This window comes from Fragaria vesca, linkage group LG2 (genome assembly GCF_000184155.1).
Source record: "Fragaria vesca subsp. vesca linkage group LG2, FraVesHawaii_1.0, whole genome shotgun sequence".
Lineage (NCBI taxonomy): Eukaryota > Viridiplantae > Streptophyta > Magnoliopsida > Rosales > Rosaceae > Fragaria > Fragaria vesca.
In genome coordinates this window covers 19,743,195-19,758,428 of record NC_020492.1, presented here as the reverse complement: position 1 = coordinate 19,758,428, position 15,234 = coordinate 19,743,195, and the positions used below count along the sequence as shown (strand labels likewise).

General features: G+C 39.4%; 3 protein-coding genes across 3 annotated transcripts; 1 reads left to right on the top strand and 2 right to left on the bottom strand.

The window, feature by feature from the left end:
• Nucleotides 1-329: 329 nt before the first annotated feature.
• Nucleotides 330-2,843, bottom strand: LOC101293463 (staphylococcal nuclease domain-containing protein 1-like). The gene has a single exon (XM_004292702.1). It carries the CDS (start codon nt 2,841-2,843, stop codon nt 330-332), a length of 2,514 nt encoding a protein of 837 aa, XP_004292750.1.
• Nucleotides 2,844-3,460: 617 nt separating this feature from the next.
• Nucleotides 3,461-6,173, bottom strand: LOC101306293. Its single transcript, XM_004290900.1, has 3 exons — nt 5,637-6,173; nt 4,704-5,051; nt 3,461-4,607 (listed from the first exon to the last, which is right to left on the bottom strand). Exons 1-3 carry the CDS (start codon nt 6,072-6,074, stop codon nt 3,975-3,977), a joined length of 1,419 nt encoding a protein of 472 aa, XP_004290948.1. The 5' UTR covers nt 6,075-6,173; the 3' UTR covers nt 3,461-3,974.
• Nucleotides 6,174-13,905: 7,732 nt separating this feature from the next.
• Nucleotides 13,906-14,631, top strand: LOC101306002 (peamaclein-like). Its single transcript, XM_004290899.1, has 2 exons — nt 13,906-14,099; nt 14,217-14,631. The coding sequence occupies exons 1-2, from the start codon at nt 14,018-14,020 to the stop codon at nt 14,399-14,401; spliced, it is 267 nt and encodes an 88-aa protein (XP_004290947.1). The 5' UTR covers nt 13,906-14,017; the 3' UTR covers nt 14,402-14,631.
• Nucleotides 14,632-15,234: the final 603 nt, after the last annotated feature.

Sequence of the window (15,234 nt, the reverse complement as noted above, 5' to 3'; positions counted from 1 at the left end):
CCAAGTTTCGTATCACCCAAAAAGCTAGAACCTGATCACTGCCTGCCAGCAGCTAGCCTTTCTTGCAGGGAGAATATTAGATAAAAACCCAAATTATCAAGCCTATATTTTTTTTTTTTTTTGTAGGGAAATGGAACTAAATCCATTAGGCTTACAACCTATAACGACAAAAAAATGTCAATGCATGAGTAATCCGAGGACTACTTAGATTTAAATAGTGACAATATGTAATTTCTGCTAAAAATGAAAGACAATATATTATTATTTTCTCTATAAAATTAGGTGTCTATTGAAAATGTATATTTTGTGGGTTTCATTTAAAACGGCTATCAAAAATTGGGTGCAAATTGAATTCCCTCGTAGTAATCATGCCAAATCCCCCGGCGGAAGGTTTTTGCCTCTTGCTGGAACTTTCTCAGGTGACGAGCCTTCCAATGGCTATCTAGAATAGCAAGTCCATTACGAAGCACGACAGCATTTATACTGTCAACATTATCTGATGCAACAAGAGTTACCATAAGAGCTGGTCCGGTTCCTCGGCCTTTAGCAAATTTTCCTCCTGAAATATCTCTTCCCTCAATCTCGGCGGTGAACTCCTTGTCCAAAATGCACTCGCTCAAATACTCACCTGCTTCTTGACCAAACTCCTCCTCCAAGCTCGGGACTTTAACATGTGCAAGGCTGCATAGCTGAGCGAGACCAGGTGCAGCGGCAAGAGAAGAGTTAAGAGGCCGTAACTCACTGTAAGGGACAACCTCTTGATTACCATAGTCAATGTAGAACACTTCAAAATTGTCTTTTCGCACATTGACAATCCTAACTCGGTTCCAAGAATTATCTACACTAAATTGAGCAAGGACAATGTCACCCTTCTTAGGATTAAAAGCATCACCTACAGAAGGAGCTTCTTCAAGGTTCAAAGAAGCAAGCTGTTGCTGAATAGAGGCACTCTTCTCGTCCCCAACTGTCTGCACATAGAATTTACCGCTGTCCAAAACTTCTGTAATCACTACAGAATTCTCCCAAATTTTCAGCTTCTTCATTTTTGCTTCTTTCATAGCTCGTTCTAGGAGATGGCCATCTTGAATCTTATCACTACCACCAATATAGGCGAGGCCAGCTTCAACAAGGGCAATTGACACATTGGTCCCAGATTCCCATAAACTTCCCACGAAAGTTCCGTTTCCATCAACAGTCTCCACTTCAATCTCAACATCTCTCTGCATTAATCTTCGCCTCATGACTGCCTTTGCTTCTTCCGAATAGGGCTCATCACGACCAGGACATCTCACACCTGAGAGAGAAAACGAGATGCTGCATGTCTCCTTGGGAATGTAAAGTTTAAAACGATGACCGCTGAAGACATATTCCACAACTGCAGACACTCTCCTAGTTCGCTGCAAGGATGGCAATGCGTCTCTTGCTTTCTGGGCTGTTTCCATTGTGGTCAAGTCAGTAATGTGCACAACGGGGGCCTCCTCTGAAGAATGTAATCCTTTCTTTTCAGCAATAGCACGTGTTTCGAAAGCAAGAAGAGCAGTATAGTATCTTGATCTCTCATTGATGACAGTAGCGAAACCACATGCAACCAGAAGCTCAGCAACGTTTTTATCCTCAACAAAGACTGATCCGAAATCTATGACTCCAGAAGACTCTGAATCTGCTTTGCCGACATTCCTTGAATACTCCATTTCAACATTCACTTGGCGTCCAATAAGGCGTGTCCTCAGCAACTCCTTGGCTTCACGCGCATAGTCATCTGGCTTATTACCTCTCCGAGAATTTCCCATCTTTGGACACCGAATACTCGAAAGACTAACTCTCCGCTCTCTAGAATCATCAGCCACAATAACACATCCCCCACTTACAACCTCCACAACTGTTCCAGTGAAATTCTGGTCATGAATTGGCTTGGAATTTGTAACTAAGTTTGTCCAAATCCTCCGCTTGTTCTTCTTAGCTTCAAACTCTGCAGTCTTGAGCCGCTGCTTTGCATCTTCATCCATCACTTCTGCGCTCCATCGTAAAATTTTAGCATAACCATTCTTCACAAGCTCCAGCCCCAAGTCCCTCTCAGATTCTCCATCGGGGTAATAGTACACCGAACCAATCAGACGGCTGCATTCGTCAACACCCTCCAAGACAATACGCACATCTTTATTCAACACACGAGTCTCTGTGAAAAGTTTCGCTTCCGATGCAAAAGGATAAGCACCATAGGGCGACTGAGTTCCTGTAACAAATACCTGGACAAGCTGAAACTCCGGAAGCAAGTGAACCTGAACTGTACTCCCATCACAAACATGCTCGACGATAGCATCCATACTCTTTCCCTTGTTTGCAGCCAAAAGATTCTTGGTGGTCTCTGAGTTGAGTTGGGGAGGTAGAGTCCTAACAGATGCCTCCGCCGCACCGGAAGCCTTGCTCCAGAGACCGAGACCTTTGTTAAAAGCTTGGTCCATGTAAAACTGGAGCTCAACATAGTAAGGAGTTGTGCTCGGCGAAGTTACAGATGCCCATCCTTTCTGAACAACAAGTGCTGCAACGTTATAGTTACCAAGGAAAACAGTACCAACCAAGCCAAGCGGTTCTTCAACAGACTCAATGCAGTAAACCACCTCCTTTCCGAGACATAGCTTCCTCAGATACTCTCTGTTGTCCCATGCAAAAGGCTCATCAGTGCTGCGATCTTCACCGGCTAGTTTAGGAGCACGAACCGACGACAAAGTAATAACTCTTTCCAGTGGGATTCCGGTATTGTTTGGCCGAAGGGCTTGGATGACAAGGCAATCGCCTGAAGGACAAGCCTTGACTCTGCCCCTGTACCAAGATTGTGATGCCATATGTTGTATTGACGTACTGCTCTTTGTTTCTAACAAGATTGTGAGTAGTGAGTACTGTGGCTGGAACAAGTATTTATAGGGATGTAGGAGATGGTATAGCTTCAGATTGTAATTTCTAGCTCGTCATGGAAACCTTGGAAGAGAAGGCAGACACAACTTAATTCGTTTCCTGCTTCTATCAGATATTACCATGATATGCGCCGGATTAATATCGCAATATAAGATACGGTTTTCTAGTGAGCCTAGGAAGACAAGGTAAGAATGAGAATCTGAGATTTTAAGATTTACTCTTTTTCCTTAGTGGAATCCAAATCTCTGAGGAAGATTATTTCGTCCCTAAGAAGTTTTGCAAATAAAGATTGAATGATGAATTGATGATGGTAATTACTGCATTCACTGCAATGTAGAGGAACCGAGGGATGGACCAAAGCCGGGATCGGTGATAATGTGATATGTTGATTACTTGATTGGATTGGCCTGGTCATAATACACAATATATCGCAATGCAGTAACGTTTTCTATATTCATGCCAATGCAGTAATTTTATATGCCTCTAGTTACTTGAGTTAGATGGAGCTTCAATGAGCAGATCCTATTCCAATTTGGCGCAAGAACATACTTGAAAGGTCAAATACAATTCAACTGAAGAAAATACAATTTTATACATTGATAAACTGCCCTATAAAAATAAAGATCATAGCATAAATAAACAGAAAGCAAAAACTTGAGATCAAGATTTCTTGCCTTCATGATAGGAACTCAAATTTCTACATAAGATCTTTAGTGAAGGCATTCACAGATATACAAGAATCTCAAGAGAAGTGTTTCCATGAATCCTCATCTCAGTATACTGAATTACTGATTGATTCTAAATGAGCTCCCTTAGACAGCTAAACCATCCCACCAAAAACCCCACCCTGGCTCCAGAATAATTTCCAGTTAGGTACAAAAATTTTCTGGCACCAGAGAAAATCTACAATCACAACTGTCCTCTATGTACAAGGTTGGAAGTACACTGATCCAACACAAGTTCTGCATTGTGACCCAGCTTTAAACTCATCAACCTACCTTTGAATCTTTGATATTGTCAGTCCATTACAACTAGAGACCTTTCAAATTTGTGCCTTCGTCCTAAACATCCATATTCCCCATCTTCCACACAATATTACTGACGTTGGCATCATGAGACTTATCAAGTGCAGCAACTTTGGAGCGATATGCAGCTCCTGCCATGGTGTTCTTTACAGTCTGACCCTGAGGCAGCTCACTGGTTTCACTCATAGAAGCAAATCTTAGCTCCGCAGGGGGGATAAAACAGTCTACTGACAACCCAGGGACATTGAATGCCACTTCCTCAATTGACCAAGCTTCTTCCATCCTTGTCTTCGTATGGCTCATTGCAGTTTCTCCAAACCTGAAAAGAGTAACTACAGAACGCCCTGAGTGAGCGATCATAATTCCCTCCACAGGCCTATAATCATCAAGGAATGAATTAATTGTGGTTTCCCAGTAGACAGCATCTCCTCCATGATTCTGAATGCGGGTCAAATGAGAATCTTCCAAGTGTATTAGAAGACCTGTTCTCTGGCTGAAGTAGCCAAATAAAACATGTCTTATAATCTCCGCAGGCCCTTCACTCCTGGCTTTTAAAGTCAATGGATCTGTATTAAGCTTCAGGATGAAGCAATCCTCACCATTGATCTTCTTTTCACCAATGCATCTTGAGTTGGTGAACATGCTAGCAGTGGTTCTCGGGTCAAGTCCCTGTAAAAGAAATTGAGTAGGCAAAGTAATTATATTATGCACGTCAAAAACAATCTGAGCTGAACATGGAACCACAAAGACCAGAACTTTAAGTACCTGAAGTGCACGCCGCAAGGGTCTAACAGGCCCTTTAGCAGTGTGCGCACCAAGCCATGGTGTGTGCCTCCAGACAAGCTTTCCATTGCAACCAGCATGAACCTTGCTGCCGCCAATGGCAAGTTCCACATACCACATATCTGGATGCATTTGCCACAGGACAAAGCCACCTGAATCTGCTGCTTTGGAGGAATTGCGACTCTTCACAACCTTGCCAGCTGTCTCAAACTCAGAAGCTACCATCCTCACCTTTCCCATAGCATAAGCATTGCGAATCGAGTTCTGAAGCTTTTGCCCCCCGGATGCTGCTGTATATTGTTGCAATATATACTGAGCAGACGAAGTTTCCTGCAACCGCAATCCACAAAATTAGGGTATACTCCAACCGGAAATGAATCTCGATAGACTAGGTATTAAAAACATAGATTACACATCACAATGCAACGACACAACACTAAAAAGGCATAAAATTCAACACAACCAGCAGCGGTTACTTCCTCGCATACATTCTAAATGAAACGTCCAACAGAAATCGACAGCTACAAATGGGATCAATATAAGATTTCCAAAGGGGGTATGTGAGTAAAAACGAAAAAAGGGGAGATGCTCTGCTCAATTCCAAAGAGGTTTGCTTCTTTTACCATCTTTTCTTTTACTTTTTTCCTTTGTTAATAATCAAACCCAGCATGCTTGAAACTAAAGCAACTCACTTTGAACCAAATCTCCTGGAAACAATCAACACTCCCACCAACTTTCATAGATCAACATACACATGCATCATTCATTCATCGATCCAAACCATTAATCTCACCACTGACACACATAACTCCCAAAGTTCATAAATATACACCAAAATTTGGACCATAATACTTTTCAACAAGTAGAACCTTAACATTAAAAACATAAGCAACTGTGAAACTGAGAAAAACTTACAATGGGGGTGTCCTTAATACTGAGATGAGGGAAAGGATCGACTGTGCTAACGTGCACAGGCCCCAACGGTGCACCCAAAACCCCAAGCAGCAGCCTCAGATCCGACCTCTTATACGCCGACGACGAGCACGAGACGGCCGGAGCCCTACACAGCTGGCCCTTCATCCAGTGGCCCCACCTCCCCTCCATCTTCAAATCCTCGCCGTCCGTCTCATCCGGCCCTTCCTTCAACGGCGACAGCGCCTCCGCCGGCGGCCTCAGCCCCCCGGATCTCGCCACCATCAGCTGCTCCGCCACGTGGTGCCTCCTCCTTCTCCGAAGCAGACCCGACATTGGCGACGCACTTCTCGCCGGACTCTTCGACCTGGACCTCGCCGGCGACAGACCCCTCACCACATCCTCCTTAAGGGACGAAAAGAACCCCTGTTTCCTCTCCATATTACGACTCTGCCACTGAACTGGGTGGTTTTGGGTTTCTAAGAATAATGAGGAACCAGAAAAAAGCAGCAATCTTTGGGTTTGGGTTTGTGTTTGGTTTTGAAGCAAAAAAAATAGGAAAGCAAAAGTGAGAAGAAGAGAGACAGTGAGAACAAACAAAGCTCTTAGTGAAACAAAGCAGAGAGCTTTTTGATTTGTGAGGACTCAGAGAGAGAGAGAGAGAATGATTAAAGAAATAGGAGAGAGAAATTTGCCGCGAGAGACAAGCACAGTGAGAGAGAGGACAGAGCGCTGCTGCTGCTTCTGAGTCTGCGCCTCTCCTTTTTTTGCTCTTTCTTTCCTTTCTTATTTATTTCGTCTCCATCACAGAAAATAATTTCATTTATAGACCAAAATTGTAATTGCAAAAATTCTTCACAGAGCACAAAGAAGATCTCAACCTTAAATACACCCTCTGTTTGCTTACATTACATGCAAAAGGAGAAAACTTTCTTTTCTAATAATGTCTAAATACATGAAGGAAAATAATACCCCTTGGCACAATCGGAATGATTTTCTCTGTTTGGTAGCTAACTCCATAGGTTATTAGATTATCTAAAATGGTATATTGCTTAAAGAAAATTTAAATAGATGGTACGTACATTATCTTCGAAACTATACGAAAAAATCGAACTTAGTACGGAATCGTAAAAAATATGTGTTACAATTTACCTTACTAAAATGGCTAATGAAGCAAGGTAACCTGTCAATTAGTAGAAACAAGGTGAAAGCAAACAGAGCTAATTAAGGCCATAACTTAGCAAGCAACTAATGCAAATTGGTTTGTATTAATCTTTGATTTGGTGATCAGAATTTGGCTGTATTTCACTTTCACTTTCTCTTTTTTTTTTCTTTCCTTTGTTTAGGTGGTGGGATGGCCAACCGGGTTGGTCATATCGACCTTTCTCATTTGGTGCCTTCTTCCTGGGGACATAGACCCTTAGCTTCTAGTGTTGTAGGGTTTGCCATAATACGACGACGCTCTGACAAACATTTTCTTTCGAAACCTTTCTGGTTTGTGAAGATTAAAATTTGGAGATTGGGTGAAAAATCTTTCCCGTGACCTATGATATATAATGCCAGAGAGACTGGGTCTGTTGGGTTTGGCGCCATTTTAACAACGGTCAGGTGTGTCTTGGGGTACGATCAACACAGCAATTCATGATCGGATCATTTAGTTGTTGGCTTGTTCTTGATATTGGAATTTAGAAAAGAAGAATAAAAGAAGGAAATATATAATAGAGATGGATGGATGGATGATCATGAACACGGTTTGATGTTTGTTTCTATTTTATTATGAGCGTGCTGCACTGCTGCTTGCTTTGCTAATTAGCATGATTTCAAAAACAAAGAATGCGTATCTATCATGATGAGAATTGAGAGGTTTAACGAATATTAGTGACCCCCATGCATCAAGATCATTATAGGGTGCAAAAGTTTTGGTTGCTCAAGCTAAACTTTTGCCAATAAGATCATAGTGGGAAACAAGAGCCTTCCATGCACGATAATCATAGTTTGGTTCTCAGATTTATCTTTCATTTTTTTCAAGTCTCTCATTATGTGAAGTTGTAAACTGTTGTAGCCTTAAAAAGAAAAACAGTGATCCTAAACCCCCAATTCCAAATTCAGTATTTCAGTTACACAGGATGGACCATTGATAAGAGGGTTTGGTGACAAAGACAAACCGTGGTGGTTGGAGAGTAGATACCCCTTATGAAGTCTTGGTGCCCTCAATTCATGGGAACGTTTGATAGATTTTCTCCATCCATACTCCGCCGCATAAGATGGCTATCCATGACTCGTATCTTTTAGCTTGATGCATGCATAATTTATCTGAAAAAAAAAAAAAAATCAGTTTAACTTAAATCCAAACTTATAAGTTTATCTTGAATGTATGTGAAGAAAGTTAAATGTAGAACTTCACATTCACGTTATATGTATATCTAACATGAATGTAACATCTAACGTAAATATGACAATCTACGTAAAGTTTTTTATTTTTCTGAATTTTAGATATGAGTAGCTGTCTCACCGAATTTTTGAACTTGAAGTGAACCCTACTCATTATTCGTCGTGAAATTTTTCTTAATTAAAATAACTAGTTGACCAAGTTGATTAGGAGCCTTAAGTTTACAGATTTGTATTCATAGTTACAAAGAATTGACTGATCGTAAGATGGGGGACTTTATGATTAATTCATAGTCATTGATTGGTTTGATAGCGACAATAGCAAAGCCACCAAAGTGTTCTCCACTTAGATATGATTCTAAGAAAGCACCCACTCCTACAACACATGCTTCGTGAGCACTCAATCACGTCGCCATTCACGGACCTAAATCTTCATTCATTTTCTGGTATTCCAGATTAATTCCATTGTTTAAGTTGAAAGTCGAAACCACTGACTCTGGCTGCTTCAAAAGCATTTCCGCTTAAAACGCATTGATTGGAAACTACAAATTCCGTTCTCCTGTAGCATATCACATATGCAATTGACATTGATGTTTCTCCGATCCCTTATGTTTGAAAAATGTAATCCTGAAATGAAAGTAGTAGAGTAGTTTTATATATCTTATCTTTTTAAAGTCATTAACTGCGGCTTGAAAAGGGTTTGAAACTTGAGGCTTATCAAAGTATTTGCCGTGTAAGTCAAGTTTTATCCGATAAAATGTGATTGTCTTGACATGTTCATCTCCATGAAGTCACACTAAAAGCATCTCTAGTTCTCTACACACTAAGTTAGGAGAGTACCTCACTTGATATGAGTGGGTAGCATACCACAAAGTTGAAAATCAAAGATTTGTTCATCTGTTACAGTTTATTCTGTAATCTTTTGTAGCATTCAATGTTGATTCTAGACATACAGTTGGTAAGTTCTCAGACATTTAATCAATTCTAGCTTGCAAATCCTAAGCAAGAACCCAGCTTTCACCAGTTCATTACAAGGGCCTATTTAAAAGTGATCAGACATCATATGTGAAAGTAACATAAACAAGTCCAAGCTGGCCAAGGTTCCATTATCAGATATTTTACTGGAACAGTGGAACTCTTGTTAGTTTTCAACTTTTGGATCAAGGAAGTTAGTTCCTTAGAGAGTTTCGACCGTAGTCAACATTCTTCGATCTGCTTATAGACTCATTCCAACATGTTTTGTTCAAACATGTGTTTCGAATGCAAATAACTTTGTAGACGGTGCTCTTACTAATGAGACGGGACACTCGATCAATAATGCTCAAGTGTGTGGGATAACGCTCGATCTTTCCCTCAGTATTTCTTCCCTGATGCAGTAAACTATCTTGTTAAAAGATTCTCACCTTGTCCACTGAAAACACAACAACGATTTACGCAATGATGTATATGACTTGTTAAACACAATATAGAGAGAGTGAGAGAGAGCTGTTTTTAAAGTGAGAATACACAGCAACACTGCTTGGAAAATTAAGGAGAGAGTGCAGCTATATAGTCCCACATCTAAAGCGAGGTAAGGTACGAGTCAAACTGGTTATTATAAAAAAGGAAGAGTTGGAAGTGACAAACCATGATCCTTCAGGCAGAAGCGGGATATGATGAGTGGTCAATAATCGCTGTTATGCGAGATGGGTGTCCGCTCATGCCTGGTTACGACAATTGGGCACCCCCATCTTAACCATCTGATCCCCAACCCTTTTTAAATCAGTTAAAAAAATTATTTTTTTTATCAGTTTAATCTTCTTCTTTTTTCAGTTTTATTATTTTATTTTTGTTGGGCTTATCAAGGGTTTCTCTTTTACTACTCTTTTATCTGTGTATTTACACTTCGGACGGTATAACTTAAATGGTTAATTTTAGTTTCTCATTACTCAAGTAGTTTTTTTTCAATTAACTTTATAATTTACTATATGTTTTATTTTATTTTATTTATTTTGTTGTTTATTATAATAATTCTTGTTTATATTTGTTTTAGTTGGCTTATTAAAAGTAATTGTGATGGTTTATATTTTAGAAAATGACAGCTCACTACACAGTTGCAAAACACAAAAAAACCATCTTTCAATAGATTTAAACAAATAAGGACATATACTCAGACCCACTGTCAACAATTTTTTACGTAAAATACCCAAAAAACTATTATTTTCTGAAATATCTACAAAACTGTCACTGGCTCAAAATACAACTTCTCCATCATTTTCAGATCTGCACCGATTCCTCTTCCTCTTCCTCCTCTTCTTCTTCTCTTCCTCTTCCTCTTCTTCTTCGCCAGTCACCGCTCCAACCAAATCGCTAGGAGGCGAGGAAGGGAGGAGGAGCCAAATAATGAAAGGATGAATGTTGACTAAGGCTTCGCTGAATTCAACCAGATCTGATTTGATTATTCTTCGATCTCTACAACTTGGTTTACTCAAAGATTCTTTGGAATTAAAACCCATATCTTTTGAATTTGACAGCAAAAAGTGATCATTTGTAGCTAATCCGTGCTCATGCTTCGTGCTACTACTGCATTCTGCTATGTGATGTTGTTGCGTGCTGTTGCTGCGTGTGATGTTGGTGTGTGTTGTTGCGTGCTGCTACCGTTACAGCGTGCTGTTGTGTGCTGATACTGTATGTGTTGATGTTGTGTGTTGTTGTGTGCTGCTACTGCGTGCTGTTGTGTGCTACTACTGTGCGTGTTGATATTGTGTGTTGTTGTGTGCTGCTACTGCGTGCTGTTGTGTGCTGCTACTATGTGTGTTGTTGTGGGCTGTTACTGTGTGTGTTGTTGATGTGTGTTATTTTGTGCTGCTACTGCATGTTGTTACTACGTGCTGCTACTGTGTGCTGCTTTGTGCGTGTGTTGTTGTGTGCTGCTACTGCGTGTGTTGTTGTTGTGTGCTGCTACTGCGTGCTGTTGTGTGTTGCTACTGCGTGTTGTTGCTATGTGTTGTTGTGTGCTGCTACTGCATACTGCTGCTACACTAAGTTATTGAAAACCTGCTACTGTATTTCACTTACTGAAAAATCTCAAAATATGAGACTTTTCTCTTCTAAAAGCATATTTAATTAGTATATGGTTAATTTGGTAAATTAAACCATGACACATGGTATGCAGAGAAAAGATTGTCATTAATTGTTAAAAACTGTCCTTATTTGTTTAACAACAACATAAATGGATTTATTTGTGTTTCAAATTCTTTTGGAGGATATATATGTGATTTGTTATTCATATTTTGATGAATTTTCTTAGCCTTTATTGTTTATATTTGTTTTAGTTGACTCATTAAAGATAATTATGATAGTTCACATTTTTGTGAATTTTCTTACCTCGTGCCTCTATTGTAGTAATGATGATTAAGGATTTGTGTCATATCTTGACTTTAACCTAACATGTTAAAGTCATTCCGCCCTGACCCAACATGGCTATTGGAATTTGGCCGTTAACTCTATTAACATTTGTTAAACTCAGGTGGCATTCTCGTAAATGTTAAACTCAGGTGGCGTTCTCGTCTCTTCACTTGATCCCTTCTTTGTCTTCTTCATCTCGCTCTCCTATTCTTCTTCCTCCTCACACAGTCTCTTTCTTAGCAAAAGAAACAATCAAACATTGAATATGAAATAGTGGTTTATCATAGATGATCAAATTTCCCTCCTAGACGACTGGGCCCGGAATGATTCAGAAAATACTCAAATATATTTCTCTCTTGGGCTCATAAGAGCCACCAAACAAATTATGGACCGTTTCCTCTTAAGACATACCTGAGCCCACAAAAGTTCATAATAATAATTAGAGGCCCAAAAATGAGTAGTGGAGCCCAATAAAGTTTATTTGAACAAAAACAAAATAATGCCATTTTCTCTCCAAAAGGACCCCAAATTGGAACACCACAAATATTCCAATTTTGGGTGGTGAAATCATTCCTTTCACTCTCACGTGGAAGCTGTAACAAACTGGCAAGGAAAGCAACCTTTCACCATTGTGCTCTGCATCCAAATATGAGTTTGGAACAAAAAAATTGATTTCTTGAAATTGATATTCTTCTTTGTTTTAATTCTTGTCATGAAAAAGACACACTAAAACTTAGCTGGAATTGGAGCATGATATCAACCACCCAAGATTGAAGATAGTGTGATCTTGTTAACATGGTAATTGAATGAATAGTGTGCTTAGTTAGCCCTAGTTGGGCCATTTGTTGTGATTTCACCAGATGAGGGCTTTGTCTGGTTTGGATTTGGACCTTAACTTCTTCATGTATCAATTTCAATTTGATAATGATGTATTCCTTGCCTTAAGAGCATGGACCACTTTACCCACACGTTTTAAAAACCGTGCGGATGATGTAATAAAACCACCACCTTCCATATATCTTCCTTGCAAGTTACAAACATAACAGTTCAAGGGAAAATTTTAGTATATTATATGGTATAGCATGTCTCACAAAATGTGTGGCTATCATTGATTGAAGAAACAACTAAATGACCATTTGCCTCTTCAAAAGCTCACATGTACCACACAATTAGATACATTTGCAATATATATGTTATATCCATACCATATGGTATGGGAGACAAACCCCCGGTTCATATAGTCATTTCTTAAATTAGTTTCTTGTTAATGTTACGTGTGGCTTAGATTTAGGGTTCAACGATTTAAACATCTCGTGTATTAGATAAAAGATCATAAATCCGATGTTACGTTGTATTTATGGGTCGATTTAATCCCAACTACGTTCGAGACATACTTTAACCACAAATCATTAAGTCTTCAATCGACCAAGTAATCCACATTATTTAGATTTCCGTCAAAAGATGTTATGGCTGGCAGAGTTGGCTTTGGTGTGAGGGGTAATAGCCTAATGGGGGAGGTTTTCACATGACAGAACATACCACATTTTACTAAAGTGGAAAGAAACGGGGCCGACCAACCCAAGTGTCCACCTCCTTTGGTGGAAGGTACCATGAGCATGCCCATTTGCCTTAAAGCAATGGTTGCTTGAAGCTTCCTTCTCTTCTCCTGTCTTGAACTTTGGAGAGTTCTTGAACTTTGGAGTGGTTTGAATCCATTGACATCCAATTTATTCTAATTAACAATGTTCAAGCTTAGCTAGGATTATGAAGATGTTGGTAATTTAACACATCTTCTAAGTCTTATAGTCTTAGTTGTACAAATTTGTAACAAATTGTAATTGTAAGGTATTCTCAAACCACCGCTGCCTCCATATATCAGCAGATTACTTGACGAGCATGTACTCCGTCATGTGTTTGACATGCGTGCTTGAATGTTATTAACATGGACTACTATGGTATCAACGTTGTGATGCGGTCGGTAACTACATGGTAATCTCTTCAATAAAAGATGAACCAGTCATTTGTAAACTAATGAATGTAATTTTGAATGTGTTAAATTAGTCATCACTCATCAAATTGTAATGCATCGTAGCCTTCTTTTATTAATTTCGGTTTTATCTTTTGGACCCCCAGTTAGTTAAACTTATGCTTCATATTGCATTCATCAACTTAATTTGATTAATGGATGCTACAATTTTCAGTCTTAATCCAATAATTGATGGATCTATTTTTTTTTTTTTTTTTTTCCTGTTTAGTCAGAAAACGTAACCATCGAATTGAATTGTTTTGTTCATGATCTACAGCCTGTAGTCTGCTGTATAACAAATCTAGTTTCTTTGGAGGTATAGCCTTCCTCAGATTTTTGCTAATGCTTATAATCTACGTCCTGGTATGTAGTTGATTTTTATTAATCTCCACAGTAATAACGCATCCCAAACCCTTTACCTACCACGATAGCTTAGCTCACTATAAATACCTTCGCACTCTAACCCCTATAACATACACCAAAACGTTTCAGAAACCACTTCAACACTATAATCACACCAATTAGCTAGCCTCTTCCGTTCATCTCCATCCAACTATCTCTTGTTTGTTCTAGCTAGGCAAAAATGAAGCTCGTCTTCGCAACCTTCATGCTTGTTTTCCTTGTTCTAGGCTCTTCTGTGTTTGAGACCACAATGGCCGGTTCACGTAAGATTCTTTCTTAGCTAGCTTCATCATCTCGATCGTATTGTTTCTTTTGTTTCGATCTCTCTTTCTTTTCGATTGTGTTCTTACTTCTTAGTTACGGTCTGATTTCATATACAGATTTCTGTGACTCAAAGTGCGGGGTGAGATGTTCGAAAGCCGGATACAAAGAGCGGTGCTTGAAGTACTGTGGAATCTGCTGCGATAAATGCAACTGTGTTCCATCTGGGACTTACGGAAACAAGGACGAATGCCCTTGCTACAGGGACCTCAAGAACTCCAAGGGTGACCCCAAGTGCCCTTGATCACTGATAACAAGCTTCTTCATCTATGGTGGTTGCTTTCATCTGTACGTGGTGTTGGTATATCTATGTTTGTGTGTACTTCTCGGTTACTCGGACCCGTAAAATAAAATGTTAACAAATGTTAACGCACATAGAGCTAGCTAAGTAGCATAATTATTTCATTCCGTTGCGAATAAGCCGATGTCCGGTACCGTTTTATGTTATGAATTTCACTGTTTCAGTCTTCCTCATCAGTAGTTCAGTTTTCTTTTCCATCTCTTTTCGATTTCGGTTTCGGAACTCTAACGTAAAACCAATTGTCCAAGCGAACGAAGCATGGAAAAGCAGCCAAGATGAGATGTACCGCTAAGTCAAGTCTTCTTAAAAGTTCATATCTAGTACGTATAGATCTGGTTGTTGCGTTGCTTTGCTTTGTGAGACATTGAAGCATGAAAGATGTGCCGCCTTGCTAGGACACTACTATAATTGACACACAGAAAAGGAATCAGGACAGTACTATCCAGCTGTTTTAAGCATGAAAAATCCTAGTTTTGGGTGGACGGGGACTGGGATTTTACCGTTTAAGGACAAAATATAGCATATTATGTTGGGTAAAACCGTAAAAGTAGGCAAATTTTCTTGTATAACAATTACCAGAAGAAATGTATCACATCACCCAGATATGAGTCATATGACATGGAGTAATGAAATGATAATGAGGAATGCAAACTGAACATTGATAACATTTATTTATAGGACCCATGTCACCAATGGCATTAACGCAAGCATCAATGATACTTTATTATATATATTGACAAGTACTGATATTGTGTATAAATGATATCAGTTCCTGA

What these genes read in the sequence shown, in the direction of transcription:
- LOC101293463 (XM_004292702.1), bottom strand. Translation starts at nt 2,843, where the DNA reads ATGGCATCACAATCTTGGTACAGGGGCAGAGTCAAGGCTTGTCCTTCA.
- LOC101306002 (XM_004290899.1), top strand. Translation starts at nt 14,018, where the DNA reads ATGAAGCTCGTCTTCGCAACCTTCATGCTTGTTTTCCTTGTTCTAGGC. An exon ending in GACCACAATGGCCGGTTCAC is followed by an intron (nt 14,100 to 14,216) that starts GTAAGATTCTTT and finishes TTTCATATACAG; the next exon opens with ATTTCTGTGACTCAAAGTGC.
- LOC101306293 (XM_004290900.1), bottom strand. Translation starts at nt 6,074, where the DNA reads ATGGAGAGGAAACAGGGGTTCTTTTCGTCCCTTAAGGAGGATGTGGTG. An exon ending in GTATTAAGGACACCCCCATT is followed by an intron (nt 5,052 to 5,636) that starts GTAAGTTTTTCT and finishes TTGCGGTTGCAG; the next exon opens with GAAACTTCGTCTGCTCAGTA. An exon ending in CCTTGCGGCGTGCACTTCAG is followed by an intron (nt 4,608 to 4,703) that starts GTACTTAAAGTT and finishes TTTCTTTTACAG; the next exon opens with GGACTTGACCCGAGAACCAC.